The sequence below is a fragment of the Homarus americanus genome, unplaced genomic scaffold (genome assembly GCF_018991925.1).
Source record: "Homarus americanus isolate GMGI-L3 unplaced genomic scaffold, GMGI_Hamer_2.0 scaffold30535, whole genome shotgun sequence".
Taxonomy (NCBI): Eukaryota; Metazoa; Arthropoda; class Malacostraca; order Decapoda; family Nephropidae; genus Homarus; species Homarus americanus.
In genome coordinates this window covers 13,951,712-13,969,309 of record NW_024732440.1, presented here as the reverse complement: position 1 = coordinate 13,969,309, position 17,598 = coordinate 13,951,712, and the positions used below count along the sequence as shown (strand labels likewise).

At 40.4% G+C, this 17,598-nt stretch overlaps 1 protein-coding gene across 1 annotated transcript in view; it reads left to right on the top strand.

Annotated features, from left to right (window-relative positions):
* The window catches only part of LOC121868843 (C3 and PZP-like alpha-2-macroglobulin domain-containing protein 8), an 88,663-nt gene extending 76,925 nt beyond the window's left edge, over positions 1-11,738 (top strand). The window contains exons 29-33 of the mRNA XM_042369826.1: positions 4,242-4,403; positions 4,677-4,873; positions 5,228-5,411; positions 5,853-5,961; positions 9,875-11,738. Coding sequence (XP_042225760.1) covers positions 4,242-4,403; positions 4,677-4,873; positions 5,228-5,411; positions 5,853-5,961; positions 9,875-10,098 — 876 coding nt within the window. The 3' untranslated portion in view covers positions 10,099-11,738. The remainder of the gene's footprint in view (positions 1-4,241; positions 4,404-4,676; positions 4,874-5,227; positions 5,412-5,852; positions 5,962-9,874) is intronic.
* The last annotated feature ends 5,860 nt before the right edge of the window (positions 11,739-17,598 follow it).

Below are 17,598 nucleotides of genomic sequence, written 5' to 3'. Positions count from 1 at the left end.
AGAAGAAGGGGGATGGAAATAAAGGGAGACAGACTGTATGAGGGGTTGCAGAATGACTAACATTATGTATTTCTGTAATCCTTTGTTTTCCCTGGTGAGGTATACAGTACGTGTCTCTCTCTCTCTCTCTCTCTCTCTCTCTCTGCCCGTTACACACACACTCCCATCCTTCACTCTCCTCTCCAGGTGACAAGATCACTAGATTACAAGATGTAACCCGCTAAACTAAGGTTACGATACAAGTACAGTAGCTAAAACAACTGTCTGTGCACGTGTGACTAGTGACAGCCCTCATATACATAAGATAAGAGAGAGAGAGAGAGAGAGAGAGAGAGAGAGAGAGAGAGAGAGAGAGAGAGATTTGAGATTACATTTCTACTGACTGTATACAGACGAATGACCCCCCTCCCTAGAGTCGCCTTGAGGAGTGAGGGGTATGTAGAGAGAGGAGGGAAGGAAGATAGGGGTGAGGGAAGGGAGGGAGGGAGGGGGGTGAGTGAAGGGAGGGGATGGAGGGGGTGTGGGGAGGGAGTAGGTGGAGGCAGGGAGGGGGGTTAAAGTGAAGAAAAGAGTGGGTGGGGATGTGAAGAGTGGAGGAAGAAGGTAGTGGATTGAGTGGTGAAAGGTGGAGGAAAGAAAGGAGTGGGGGCAGGAAGGGGGTGAGTGGAGATAGGGAGAGAGTAGGGGGATATTGGGAGATGGGGAAGACAGAGAGGTGAGAGGAGATAGGAAGGTGAGGGGAGATAGGGAGGCGGGGGAAGATGATCAACATAAGACTCCTCCATGAGATATAAATAACCGTAATATCAGTGTTTCTGACATCTATTTTTTGTGTGTGTGTGCGCGCGCTTGCTTTTCGAGACAGGGTAGTGTAATGCACCTAGTGTGGCAGCATTATGTTAGTGTTAAGATGAAGGTACTGCTTGTTTCCTCTCGCTTTCAGCTACTGCCGTTGGCCAGCCCTCGTGGTGAACAGGGAAATAACCTTACGTAGGTCGTCCCCTGCCAATACAGAGCCTCTTCACCATCAAGACTCCTGCTGTTACTCCTCGTGGCAACACACGGTAACTGGGTACCTCTCGGCCCCAGGCTAGACCAGCAGGGGATCTCGGAACATCAGTGAGCCCCAGAGGCACGAGGCATAGGCCCACCAGCATGCGGACACGCCCTGGCGCCTACCAACCATTGCACTGCCCCACTGCCCTGTGGATTAGCCTTGTTAGGTATGAGGCTACGGGAGTAGATCCCAAACGAAAAATCTACGATGGGGCCCCGCATCAGCAGACATGCTTACAGAGCTCCAGTAAGACCCTAACGGCGAAATAGGCGGAAAGTCCTATGGCGACAGACGAGTGGTGACGGGGACAGGTAGGGATGGCTACCGGGAGTCTCCAGTCACAACTCTGCACATGGGCGGCATAGATAAGATGGTCGTTTATGCACTGGGATCCAGGCACCCTTACAATCCGGTCCTGTCGGTGCGACTGAGGAGTAGTTTCCAGGAGCCACTCTGTTCACCACACATGAGTGGGCTATAAAAGGTGCCCTAAACATAGCTTGCCTAAAAAACAACCTGACTGGGCAACGACACCCAGTAACGTCATCCCAATGCGGTCGAAAGCATAATCCCAGATCAAAGCAAAAACAAATTATACAGCCTCTTATGGTCGTTACATTGAATGTCAGGACCCTTCTGGATACTGACACAAATGAGCGCCCTTTGCCACTCCCCAATCCATCCTACAGAGCTATCTGAAATGCCTGTTGGGATCAAGGAGTGCCTCATGACGCTCTAAGTCCCACTGAATCACTCACATCATGCCTTCTTCGTGAGTGCATGCAAAAGACAACACTGGAGGCAGAGGATGGCATGAAGGCGGCCGTTTGCGCGGACCTTGACAAAGTGCTAGCCTCTATCCCTAGAGAAAATAAGGTTGTGCTCCTAGGTGACTTCAATACCAAAGTTAGCAGAGATGTTGACATATTGCAGGGAACCACAGGGAGAAACAGAGTGGGCAAGTGTAATCCCAACGGCCTACTCCTCCTCAGAAAGTGTGTTGAACACAACCTCACTATCACCAACACCTTGTTTAGACAGGCCGACAATTTCAAGGGCTCTTGGCAACACCCACGATCCAAACCTCGAATTCTCATTAACTACATCATTGTCAGAGAAAGAGATCGCCAAGATGTCCTCATCACCAGAGCCATGAGTGGCTCGGACCAGTGTGATACAGATCATCGGCTCGTCAGAGCAAAGACGGCGAAGGCAACAAGCCCCCAATAGAGGTTTTAACACCAAGAGACTGGGAGGGATCAAGTGGCAGAACATGCTTTCAGAGAGCAGCTCGACGATGGGCTAATAAACAACCCAACAACAAACAATCTAAATACGAGTGCCGATTGTGGTATCCTCAATGCTGGCATTACAAAAACCTGCAGCGAGATCCTCGGCCGGCCAGATCGAAAGAAAACACCAGCATTGGTTTGAAAAAAATAACTCGTCAATGGTAAAACGTGCTGCCCTCAGCCTCACTGACTGACAGAACAGCCCTCAGTCTCGGACCAAAGCTGATACCTTCCGTCAGAAGAAAGGGATGGCCCAGCGCAAACTTCGGGATGTAAAGGACATATGATGGAAAAGTAAAGTGTGTGAAATGCAAATAATTTCAAATTAACACAAAATGCGCGAACTTTTCAATTATACCAAAGTAATGTATGACCCAACTACTCATGGCCTGGCCCACCTCCGTGGGCATCAAAACACCGATGTGGATGTCCTGACTACCCAGCAGGTCCTTCAGTACCCAGAGCTGACCCACCTCGGCTATCCTCTATCCCATGATGAGGAAGCTACTCCCATCATGCAGATGAAAAATAACAAAGCCACAGGGCTTGATGGAATCCCAGCCAAGGTATATAAAACTGGAGGACCTCTGCTTACCAGCCGACTCCGTCGTCAATATTTATAATTTCAAGGGAGACCGGTCAGACTGTGGAACCTACCTCGGGATCTCGATGCTGTCTGTAGCTGGCAAGATTGTCGCCCAAGTCCTCCTAAGCAGACTTCTTCCAGAGGCGAAAAACTTCCTCCCAGAATCTTAGTGTGGCTTTAGACCATCACATGGGACCAATGACTAGATCTTTGCTGCCCACTACATGCAGGAAAGGTGCAGAGAATAGCGTCGTGACTTGTACACGGCCTTCATCGACCTTACCAAGGCCTTCGACTCGGTCAGCAGGGAAGCTCTCTGGCGGACCCTCAGTCGTTTTGCCTGCCCACCAAGATTTATCGCCATTGTGAGGCAATCCACGATGTGTACTGGCACAAACTTTCTTGTATATTTTCGTGACTTCCTTTCTTTCTCATGCCAGTGCCAATTTAGCCTACGAGGTGGACATCCAGTACCGCATAAAGAGACTTTTCAACATAAGACGACTCCAGGCAGGAACAAAGGTGTCAGCCACTTTTATCGCTGAACTTCAGTATGCAGACGACCTCAACCTCGTTGTCCACACTAAACGCGACTTATAGGAGATCCTGAACACCAACACAGATGCATATGCACACTTCGGCCTTGAGGTGAATGTAAGTAAGACTCAGATTCTCTTTCAGCCGCCCCTGGTTCGGCCACACCTCCAACCATCCACCAGGTTAACGGTACTACCCTCTCTAATGTTACCCACTTTCGGTATCTCGGCTCCCATTTGTGCACCACCGCGGACATTAATTAGTATAATAAGGCTGCGTAAAATAATTATATCATCATTAGTGAACACGAAGGCTGTTACAACTTATCAGGGTTGTATGTTTTCTCCTTGACACCTAATAAACTATAGTTACACAATTACTTAAAAATACTACTAATAATAATGTTTTTATTGTTATTATGATTATTAGTCTATCTTCCAACATGCTGGGAAAAACTGCGAGTTATTACGTTGGCGAGAGAAGTGAGGTTGTGATGGAAGTGAATGTGAGAAAAACAGCACAACGTCACCCCCACATTACCAGTGTCATGATGGAGGTGGACATGATTAGGGTGAAGAGAAGACACCATCACACATTCACCTCACCATCACTTTAAGTCGCCATAATGGTGTGATAGTGAAGTGAGTCCACCACTACACCATCACCCCCATAGTGAAGTGAGTCCACCACTACACCATCACCCCCATAGTGAAGTGAGTCCACCACTACACCATCACCCCCAAACCAAGATGTGTGTTGTCTTCCCCAGGACACAGTAGTGGCCATGCGCGCCCTGGCCGAGTACAGTTACCGGGCGAGGCTGAGAGACGTAACCAACATGAGGGTGAACCTTGAAGCTACCTCCAGCCCGGGAGACATCCACTCCATCCCTATCACAAACCACTCTGTCTCCGCCCTCCACACTCTCCAGGTCAGTCTCATAATATTTACACTACGGTATTACTACTATTACTACTACTACTACTACCACTACTACTACTACTACAAATAATAATAATAATAAACTTACCCCCAATAGTCTAGGGTCTGCTGTCACCAAAGACAGAACACAGGCAAAAAACACCCAAAATATAACGCTTACTTATGACCGGGATACACACACACACGGGAATAGTAATACATATGAGTCATTGAATTTGATAGTAATTCATTTGTTCCCATAAGTTCACCTTTACCCAAACAGGTTCCCCGACCATGGGGCCATGTGTACATGGTGGCGAAGGGGTCAGGTCAGGCCGTGGCTCAACTAGAGGTCAGCTGGGGGGTTGACTTGGACCGCTTCATGAAGAAACCGGCCAGGAAGTACTTTGACCTCAACGTGACCGAGACCTACCCAAGCTTTCGTAACAAGACCTTCATTGATACCACAGTGTGTACCAGGTGTGTACTGAGTGTACCAGGTGTGTATGGAGTGTACCAGGTATGTACTGTGTGTACCAGGTGTGTACTGAGTGTACCAGGTGTGTACTGTGTGTACCAGGTGTGTACTGAGTGTACCAGGTGTGTACTGAGTGTACCAGGTGTGAACTGTGTGTTCCAGGTGTGTACTGAATATACCAGGTGTGTACTGAATGTACCAGGAGCGTACTGAGAGTACCAGGTGTGCATTGAGAATACCAGGTGTGTACTGACAGTGTATCAGGTGTGTACTGATAATATAAAAATATATCCCCTATTAAGGTCTTCCACATTGGCCATTACCCGCACCATCGTCAACACTCTCCTTCTCCTCAGGTGGACGGCGGTAGATATATCAGAGACGAGCCACGCAGCCCTCGTGGAGGTGGAGGTGGCGACGGGTTACCTCCTCTACCAACCTGACGCTAACAAGTTCGTCAGGAAAGCTCAGGCTGGGGACTTCCCCATGATGTTTGATGCCAAGTCTACCCCCTCCATAATATGGTGGCAGTTAGACTATGTGAGTGTGGCACTGTGTATAACACGCCTTTGTCATATAACTCGTGTTGTACTGGCAGTGGCATTTGTACAGTGGAGGTGTCAAATAACAAGTGTTTCATTTATATAGTAAAGGTGTCTAAATAACAAGATTGATGTGTGGTGCCATATCTATAGAACAGTATCGGTGTCATATAACAAGTGTTTCATATATATATATATATATATATATATATATATATATATATATATATATATATATATATATATATATATATATATATATATATATATATATATATATATATATATATATATATATATATATATATATATATATATATATATATATATATATATATATATATATATATATGTATGTGTGTGTGTGTGTGTGTGTGTGAAAATAACAAGTGCACATACAGTGCAGGTGTCAAGTAAGTTGTGTTTTGATGTGCCACAGATCCCAAGTGACCGGCCACGATGTTTCACCTACCGCCACATCCGCCACTTCCCGGCAGCCAACCACACCGCTGTGCGCTACGCCAAAATCTTTGAAATGTTCGCGCCTGGTCAGTATCTACTGTAACTCTTTCTCTCACTTTCATTTTCATTTCTCTCACTCCCACTTATTTTTTTCTCTCTCTCGCTCTTAATTTTCCCTTTTCTCCCTATTCTTCTCTTTCAGTCTCTCTACAATACATCTCTTTTTAAATTACATTTCTTGGTGAATTAAACTATATTTCTTATCGTTTAATATTAACACACACTATCCCCTGAAATATATCTACCTCAATCCCTCTTATTTTATCTTCACTTCTCCCACTATGAAATGGATGGGGGGGGGGGGGTTGCACAGAGGATAATCTCTCATAATTCTTTGTAACGCAAAAATATGTACAGGAGACCCTTAGGATATTTGCGAGTGTTGTGTTCCTTCTATACTGTATTATGCATATCTATTGTACTGTACATACCTATTGTGGTTGTGTGTTGTACTCCTACTGTATCATAAATACCTTAAGAGTGTTTGTACATCAACATCCATCCCCTCATACTCTATATTTATATGTTAATGTTGAGAACATTATCTTTGGCAGATATTATAACCCTGTGCTGCCAGCATATTGCGTCCTGTCTGCAATGGTTCCCTTATTGTAACCTCTCTCTCTCTCTCTCTCTCTCTCTCTCTATATATATATATATATATATATATATATATATATGCTGATAACCACAAGGAAAAGAAGAAACACGAAGTTCCCAAGCGCTGTGTAATTCACATCTTTCCTTGTATTATCAACATATACCTGGATCACGCGCACCTATTTGCACACATATATATATATATATATATTATTTTTTATTTATTTTTTTAACCACTGCTGAATGGAAGAAATTTGAATTCCGTTCCACCGTATATTCAAAACTCAAAATTAAATTCCTCATTTCCTTCGTGATATATTCAGTAATAAGCAATGCTCCTGCCATCTCGACCCACAGCAAACATTGGAGGTAACTCGCGTACCCAATGATAACACTGTGCTGTACACATATCCGATCGTTCATGATTGACTTGGTGTTATTGTTACGAATAATATATTACATATGACTTTAGGTAGATAAGATGTCAAACTTTTGTTTCTTGGTTGCCCTGGTAAGTATCCCAAAGCCCCTTTTCCTTCGTGGTAGTTAAAAAAGTAACCTCCAGTAATTAGGTCTACTCACTCGTCGCCTCGCTGAGGGCGACACACACGGTTTACCACCTCACCTTCATTCCCAAGCTTTCTAAATTAAACAGAATTATTTACACCTACATGAATACAAACACGCTCACCGCCTTTGCTATAATCTTGACAGAAATGAGACCAAATTCCTTTCCAAAGTACCTGTCACTTGGTAAGTTATTTAAGTTTACAAGATGAAAATTTAAATGAAAGAAACTTACAACACCAGACCCTGAAGGCTGAATACACTAGTTATCACCAACCGACGGATGTGTGAAGCACCACCAACACAACCACTCAGAGAATCTATATGTTATGTACCGGTCTGTAACCCAGCTGCAGCTTATTTCACCTTTAGATTTCACAACCAGCTTATTTCACCTGAATATAAGACACTCCAGCTTATTTCACCTGACGACTAGACACCCCAGCTTATTTTACCCGAACATTAGACACCCAGCTTATTCCGTTTGATCATTAGACAACCAGCTTATTTCGCCTGCCGATTAGACACCCCTCTAATCTTCCGGTGAAATAAGCTGTGGTGTCTAATCTTCGTTCACAGTTGTTCATAATAATACTGTGTCGTCTCGTTCACTGTTCATAATAATACTGTGTCGTCTCGTTCACTGATCATAATAATACTGTGTCGTCTCGTTCACTGTTCATAATAATACTGTGTCGTCTCGTTCACTGTTCATAATAATACTGTGTCGTCTCGTTCACTGTTCATAATAATACTGTGTCGTCTCGTTCACTGATCATAATAATACTGTGTCGTCTCGTTCACTGTTCATAATAATACTGTGTCGTCTCGTTCACTGATCATAATAATACTGTGTCGTCTCGTTCACTGATCATAATAATACTGTGTCGTCTCGTTCACTGTTCATAATAATACTGTGTCGTCTCGTTCACTGTTCATAATAATACTGTGTCGTCTCGTTCACTGTTGCACAATACTGTATCGTCTTTCACAGTTGTTCATAAATATTGCGTCGTCTCGTCTACTAGTTCTCGTTCACTGTTCATAATAATACTGTGTCGTCACAGTAATAATATTGGTCGTCTGTTCACCAGTGTCTCTGTTCACTGTTCATATTAATACCGTGTCAATGTTCATAATAATATTGTGTCGTCTCGTTCACTAGTGTCTCGTTCAATAATAATACTGTGTCGTCTCGTTCACAGTTGTTCATAATAATATTGTGTCGTCTCGTTCACTAGTGTCTCGTTCATAATAATACTGTTCGTCTCGTTCATAAATAATACTGTGTCGTCTCGTTCACAGGTGTTCATAATAATACTGTGTCGTCTCGTTCACTGTTCATAATAATACTGTGTCGTCTCGTTCACAGTTGTTCATAATAATATTGTGTCGTCTCGTTCACTAGTGTCTCGTTCACTGTTCATAATAATACTGTGTCGTCTCGTTCACAGGCGCTTCTCTTCACAATACAAACTGTTCCATCATCATCATCATCATCATTATATTCATTCAAAATCTTATTACATGTAATCTTACCCTTCCCATCAAATTAATTAGGGTAGTTATTAAGGGCAGGTAATTAAGGCATGTAAACCTATTAAGAATGTTAAGAATGTTTGTAGTCTAACAAGGCTACGTCATCAGGTCGTGTTCACCTTTCCTTTACTAAAATAAAAATACGTACACCCTCTATATTATGTTACGTCTAATTATATTATCTGATATTAATGAACATCAATCGCATAGCTAGGTATACAAAGCTACCACCACCAATAATAATAATAATAGTGTTAATTATATATACATTATTATCATTCGGTAATATAAATAAAACTAAGAGAGAGAAACAAATAATAATGAAAAATGGATCCACACAAGAAGGAAAGAACAAAGAGCTGCCCTAAGCGGCTTAAGTGATAGTGCTGAGCTGCAAGTCCCCACCCCCCCCCCCTCCCCTCCCCTCCAACAGCTTACTCTTAACTTGTCCGCAATAATAGGTCGCTCCTCTCCACTACCCTAATACTATTTTCATCAAAATCTCCAACCATTCATTTATTTTTTTATTATTTATTCATTATTTATATTTATATCTTTTAGTCTTATTATTTTTATTTATTATTATTAGCAGTAGTAATTTTATTTATGCAAATTTATTAATGCCTTTTATTATTAGTTTCGGTATTACAGTAATTTATCATTTTTACTATTTTTAGTATCATTATCTTGATTCACCACTATAATTATTATTACAGTATTCCTTTATTATTATTATTAGAATCATGTGAATATTAGGCACCCAGCCTGTTTTACCTGAAGATTAACCACCCTAACGCTACCTGGGGTTTAGGTTAAGTTAGGTTAGGTTACCCTTATGGTGATTATAGTCTTCATGTAAAATAAGCTAGGGTGCCTATTCTTCAGGTGATCCTTCGTCTATTTATTATTACTGATACAGTTCTATCATTAGAATTAATTGCTAACATTATCAGTATTAATCTTACCATTTACTGGTATTTCCGGCATTGTTACCATTCTCTTACTGCAAACACCCTTTTGCAGCTTATTATTTCATTACCTACCGTCCCCTTCAAATCTTTCTGAAAAAAAAACCTCTTCTACCATACCGTTTCCACTAAAAATAATCTGTTTATCTTCCTGTGAATCAACCTCCGCACCCGTTTAATTTACTTCCCTATTACCGTCTGCCCCTTACAACATTACCCATGCCACATCGGCCAACACCTTCATCCTGGTCCCTGTTGCCCACAGAGCACTTCGAGTCGATGATTCTCAACACGACGTCCCTGGCAGCTCTGGATATCTGTGAGGTGTGTGGTTCGCACCAGTGTCCCTACTGCCCTTACTACAGTGGCGACGCCTTCACCCCTCGCCCAGGCGCAGGATTCACTGCTCTCCTCGCCCTGCTTGCACTCTTTGCGCCAAAATTGTCTAATTTTGTAGTGCAGAGAATAAATAGTAGTCATTGTTATTAGATATAGGTATCATTAATGTTGTTATGTAGTTGAGTTTGTACGAAATAATATGTAAATAGTTTCTTAGTCTTAGTGTATTCGGTATAAAAATTTAATGCCAACGTGTGTTGCTTGAATGTAATACTGGTTAAATTTATACAAGAAAAAAAATCTGGGAGGAAATTCGGGTAATACCAGTTTTCTTATTTTAATGTCAGGGCATTTTTTACGCGTTTTAACTTTAATCTTTCTAATATTGTTTAAGGTTGTATGTCCAATGTGAATTTAAATCTCTGAGACATTTTTATTAAGACATCATTACTCACCTCGACAGAGTAACTCTGTGCTTAAGTAACTCATTAAATCATTATACGTATTTACACTACAATACCAGTTAATATGAGGGCCTTCATTAATGATAGGAGCGCCATCCTGCACTGTAAACTCAAGACTGTACCACTCTAAACTTGTCAGTGTCACTCACAAGCGATATATAATTACTATGTAATAGTTTATAACTGCACAAAACTTCCTGTGTTCTTGATGAGTATGTAAACTACTTATGACCAGCAGTAGAGGATAACACTGGTATATAAACTACTTATGGCCAGCAGTTGACGATAACATTGGTACGTAATCTACTTATTTCCAGCAGAAGAGGATAACACTGGTATGTAAACTACTTATAGTCAGCAAAGGATGATAAAACTATGTCATTCGTGAGCGTGTACTGAAAATTGACAACCCGGGTTCCTGGTGTGGGTCAGGTCAATTAAAACCACCAGCGACTGAACCCCTGCACCCGCCAGACTCCTAATTGACTTGGGAGATTTTGGTCTTGTCAATTTCCCCGGGAAGGAAAATACCAATATTTTTCCAAACAACGCCGCTAAAATTCTTGTATCTTTACTTTCTTTTGCTTTTTTATAATATGTAAATAAAGAAGTCATATGTGATATAAGCATTGTAATAGAGTATACATAAAAACCAGGACCCCGTTTTCTCTCATAATTTTCAACTGTAGATGGACTCACTGGTGTATTTATTACTAGCCTTGTTACGCGCTTAAAAGACCTTATTCGTTGAAGCGCAGTAATAATTAACATCAACAACACTAGTTCGGGGGTAAGGTAGTGGGTTTTAGAGCTGACCAGTAACAATGACATGAAATATCTAAGTTCAGGGAATTTAAGGAGTTTTGATCTATTTTAAACCTCAGTTTTAAGAGGGGATATGAATGGTGTCACGATACTCTTTTAAAGGTGCCATATATGTGTACAAGAGACGTGTTTATGGACCTGAGAACCACAAGAATTATCATATGTTAACTGTGAACCAAAATGATCTTGAAACTAAAATTCACCTGCGTTGGTGATGTCTGTATATAATACAGCATCCTTCAGGTTTATTAAAATCGATTAACGAATATTCTTTTCTGGGTAACGGAACCCTTTCGGAAATCGACGGATACCTCCTTAACCCAAGTGAATTATTGTATTTTTTACCTTATTTCACAAATAACCAACAAGATTACCCCCCCCCCCCTGCCAGTTCTATTGGATTATAAGATACACACTTCAGCATTCTGTAATGTTGTCTAGGTGACAGCAGAAAGGCGCTAATAAGCATGGCGATTGAAAATTCCCTCTGCACCTGCTATAAGGAGAGATATATATATATATATATATATATATATATATATATATATATATATATATATATATATATATATATATATATATATATATATATATATATATATATATATATATATATATATATATATATACAGCAAGGCTTTACCTCTCGGTAAACATTACAAACATCTACTTGGTTAACATTATAAGTTCACAGTCAACATGAATTTAATTTGGTTTACAAAGGGTACTCGATTTACATAATTTACAAAGACAAGCTGAATTCCTTAAAGTCTATCTGGCTTACGCAAAGTTTACAGTCTACCTGGCCTATGTAAAGTTTACATAAAAGTCTACCTGTCTCACACAGTTTACTAGTCTGGTACAGTGTTATAGTGGAGGTCAAACTGGAGCAACGGGTATGAAACTAACTTTGTATATAAGAAAATTAGACTCCCTAAAAATCGATAACTGCTGTACAGTTTACTAACCTCATGACACCTGTACTGACCAATGATATTGTCGACTTAAACCTGAATGAAATATTACATCCAGTCAATGATATTTTATTGCTAACTAATACGGGAATAAAATATCTCTTGAAAATAAAATATAATCCAAATAAATATATTATTTCAGACTTGAATTAGAACGTATATTGTATAATAAAACAATAAAACTTAAACCAATGTATTTCATTTCTCACTAAAAATAATGACATACCTACTGAACTTGAACAATAAAATCGGGTCCAAATTCATTATCATCTTACTTCCTATTTAAAAAAGAATGAAAGAGTAAAGTTCAATAAGGTCTGAATTAATAAGGTTTGATTGCCGACTAAACAGTAACATCGTCATATAAATTACTAATGATTCAGCATGTTTTGTGTCAGAGTTTTGAAGAACAATGGTCCCTAAGCTACACCTCAAACTGAGTCGATGTTCTATCTCAGTAATCCCGACTATCTCGCTAACCTTCCACAAAAGACTCTCTTTGGGGCGTGGCTTCAGAAGAGTGTTGCAGATCTCTTGAAACTGAATGTTCCAATCACCCCAGACGAACCCATTAATGCCATTCCTCCTTGGCTGGATATATCAGTTCCTATTAATTACACTCCTGTTGGTAGTAAGCAAATGTTAAACATCGATGTGATGAGATGTGTCACACTAGAAACTATTAACAGACACTTAGAGAGTATTAAATCAAGTGAATGTTATGCTTTTACTGGTGGTTCTGTGCAGACAAACACAGGTAGAACAGGCTGTGCAATTGTAATATATAAAGAAAAAGAGATGATCGTGTGAAACAAGCAAAGGCTGAGCAACTGGGCCAGCACAACACAAACTGAACTAACTGGAATCTGCTTAGCTACAGACTACCTTAAAGAAAATGGAGGTGGGGTGATATTCTGTGACTCTCAAAGTGCTTTGAAATCAATGAACAGCCCGTCAGGTTCTATGTCTAAAGTTGTATGTGATATTAAAAGAAATGTGATAACTGCCAATGAGAACAACTCTCGTATCGAATTTGTGTGGATTCCGTCCCATGTTGGAATTAGGTATCATGACTGAACGGATAGACTCGCCAATGAGGCATGTAAGAAAGAAAATGTTGACCGTGACCTTGGCCTGTCCAGTGCTGTACTCAAAAACATTCAAGTCAGAATCATGAACTCTGTTCTAGAAGAACTGAGAAATGCAGAGACCTGGCAGTTGTAGCATTAGTAAATTTGACAAATTTTGTGACAAGAGGTACCGGTATGGCCAGCATACGGACAGAACTAGATAATGTGATATAGTTGTGGCCAGAATTAAGCTAGGATACAGACACATCTGGCAAGTTAGTAACGCTGTACCCATACCGGAACACTCAGCATGTAAACTTTGTGATAAACTTTTAAAGCATACACTTGAACACTATATTATTGAATGTGACACTGTCAAAGACTTCAGGCCACCTGCCTTATTGTATCATGAACTATGAACAGTAATTACTGCATTGAATCAGGGGTGCTTGAGGACGTTCTTGCTGTTTATCCAAAATTTGCTAGCCCACACTGATTAGTCTTCAATTAGAATATGACGTCCAATGTATATGAACCACTGTCCTGCATGGCAGTGAACAGTGACATCACCCACATGAATCTGACCTATATATACTGCTAATGAATATGGTGTATTTCTTTGTGTATGAACCTCTGTCCTGCGTGGCAGTGAGAAGTGATACCACCCTCAGTGTCAAGACCTGACTGAATTACTCAGAATAGGCAAACTGTACTCCAAGCTTTGTCAATAAATTTGGTAAACTAAAAAAAAAACCCATGTATTTTGACAACTTAGAGTGTAGAGAGGCCGTGCAGGTATACAAGCAATGTATATACTTGCAGGGCCTGGTTAAGGTTAGGGGAAGCCCTACACCAAGGGCTCTAGAGGAGGGCCTCATTTACAAATACTATATGAAAGTACATAAATTACACAGCACAAAATATGTCCATGCTTAAGATAAAAACCAAATGAAATTAAGTGTCAAAGCGATTACATCATGGCATGTGTACATAATACAACTACAGATGTTGTACTGGACCAAACATACAGTAGTGTACACTAAGCATACCGACAATAAATCTGCAAACTTCTGTAGGCCTATCCATAATAATAAAAATTTTGGAAGTCTTAGAAAATTAAGCCTGGGGTTTCTTTTCTTGGGGCATTTAATCTGCTTGTTATGCTCTAGTCTAACACTATGTCTGAAAAAAAATAAATAGACTTAACATATCTGATAACAGCTTTATTCATCGCAACTCAGATTTTTATAGGAATTACTTACAATGGCTTGCAAATTATTGCCAATACAATCAAAATACAGAAAGAAATAAAATCTTGACTTTTGTGCAGCAAAGTTCCTCACGATTTCTTTGAAAGGTAATGATCATGTGAGATCAAATTCTGTTGACAGGATACAAGAGATTGCTCAACTTTTTGTCTGAGAGGCTTGACCTCATACAGTTCTTAATCCTACCCATGCGTGAAAAAGAACATTCAGCCTCACAGACTGAAACACCAATGGGCAGGAAATGTACTTGTAGTCAAAGGATGAGCAGTCAGATACTTCATCACTTCCCTTAGGGTCTTTAGACAAGTTGATGGAGAAAAATAGGAAAGCAACGAAATTATTCAAATTCAGCGTACCTGTAGCAGTCTTCTGCCAGATCATTTAAGTAAGCAGCCAAGAGATCTGCAACTGATGATTCTGGAAGAGAATCTTTAGTTGTAAGCAGGAATATGCACCTGAAGGTCTTTTGAACAACTGTGTAAGCACTGTGTCGCTCTTCAGTTGCCTGAGATAGGCGTTCAACTACGGGAATGTAGCTCAGCACCACGTCCTCCGCGCCACTGTCATCACTCATATTCTTTGATCTTCTGACCCTTGATTTTTATAGTGCTCTGAGATGTCAGGCATTGTTTGTCTGGCAGCTGTTTCAAACTTGTCAAATATTTCTCTCAGGTCTCTAATGAATGCAGCTAATGATTCAAATGTGAAACAAGCTTCTTGCAGATCAAGGTCTTCAGTGTGAAGGATTGACACTTGAATTCTGGAAGCATTTTAGAATACACAACCAGAACTGACACATGAAGGATGTCTCCAGTTGTGTCATTTTTTCAGCTAAAGATGAAGCCTTGATTCGTGTGTCAGGCGGTTGTGTTGTGTCTTCACCCATATCACAGAACAAATTACAGAACTTGATAATTTCTGTCAACAGCTCGCACTGCTTCATAGTGACAGCACCAGCGAGTGTCACTGAGAGTCTTGAGAGTTAATACTTTGGTGTTTCATGCTGAAGAAATCCCATCATCTAGCTTTGACCACCGTTTAGGTGAAGCTGCAGCAAATGAATACAGTTCTTGAATGAAGTAAAAAAAATCTGCTTCTTCGAGACAATATTTTATACTTGCTGCACCAACTAAATTCAAGGAGTGGAACATCACAAGTGCAGTCACAGCGCACATTCAAACACTAGTATGTACTGTATATGCTGAATCGTTGCAGACGCTTTAGTAGAATTACAGCTGACAATAAAAAATTAATAAAAAATACACTAAAGTATATAGTATTTTGTTTTATTATGTGATCATGATTGTATTTTTTTCGATTTCTAAACAATCTTGTACTCAGAGCTATTAAAAAAACTAACTTTTTAAGACGAGTACAACAAGCGATAAAACTAAGCTACTGGGGATGGGAAAATACGGGGGAGGGGGGGGGGGAGGAGAGAGCCCTACGCCATGGCCTAAATAGCGTATCATCTTCACAGTCCATTATTGCGGAAGGTTCCAGCAGTGAAGAGGCATTGTCGTTAAGTTCATCGGTGTAATTGGTCTCACATAGCTTAATGAACATCATCTTGAGAGTCCACAGTAGTTGTATGTTCAAGCAGTGAAGGAGCATCATCATCATCAGGGTCCATCGCTGTTGTTTGTTCAGGCAGGGAAGAAGGATCATCTTCAGAGTTCATCATTTGAGTTGTCTCCGGCAGTGGAATGTTTTCAATTAATGTAGTCACCTGATATTTGCCATAAAGCATAATCATTGACCCGTCTGGATGGAAATAATATGGTTGGGTAAGCAAGTGTGGAAACTCTACACTCAATACCATTTCAGACTCCCAAGTAAGTGCTTCTGTAAAAACTAAATTCCATTTGGTCGCCTACATTTACTTTTTTCCGTTCCCAGATGGCCGCATTTTGTACCGTAATATTGCGTAATCTGACAGCTCTAAAATATAGCCTAAAGCCAAACAGATTGTTGGCAACAAGTTTTATTTGATCTATCGACTTGTTAACAACTATAAAATAATAAAAAAACCAAAAGTTGACACGCAGTTTAAAGTAGGTCCCAGCCGTGTAGTACCTTACATTTGCTGCCGGACTATGTGCAGCATGATTGACTGGGTAATGGAGTGCGTCAGGTGCAAATTCAAGAGTGAACAAACTATAGTTTCACCTGAGGACGCTAAGCATACTGTAGGGGGAACGTGATCTCTGCAGGGTTCAATAATTCAACAAGAGGGAAAAGTGTTACGCATATTAAATACACGTCTTGGTAGAAATTTTTCAGAGAACAGTAATACTATATCTTTTAATTATTCTTATTTTTAGCGAAGGAGAAAGTATCAACCCCCCCTCTCCCCTCTACAAAAAAAAGGGACTCCTGGAATATAGCTCTGGAAATCATTGATGGGATGAATAAAAGATCTATGATATGAGCTAATATGTTTAGCGTATGTGGCATTCGTCACACCAGAACGACTATCAAACAGCACCACTATTTGGTTTGGTTCGTCAGCGCTGAAAATACTGTACTGGGAAACACTTAACATGATACCTGGCCTCTGCCTGTGATAGAGTAGTTGCATGATTTTTAAAGGTTTAACTTACACCATCGTTTAAAAGTTTCAGAGCAAGCATGAAGACATTATACCCCCTGTATATATATATATATATATATATTAACAGTGATACTGACGAATATAATATTACAGATCAACGTCGTGGCAGCTCTTGATAACCTATAATTGATTTTTTTTATTAGTCAAATTTCGTCCATCCTGAGCGTGAATAACACGCTCGTGTAAACACATGACTTCTAGAAAAATTCCTGAGCGTGAAATTTCCCACTCGGGAAAACACACTCGTTAGAAGCGGGCCTTACAGGTACTGACATTGAACCAAAACCCAAAGTGTATGACTATAGTGGCGGCAACCATCCAGGGAAGTTTATCTATAGATGAGTGATGTGTTTATGTGGATGGTTGATCCATATTACCTGTTAAGAGTTGCTACTTTTATACTATGTTTGATACTTTAAATAAACTTTCAACAAA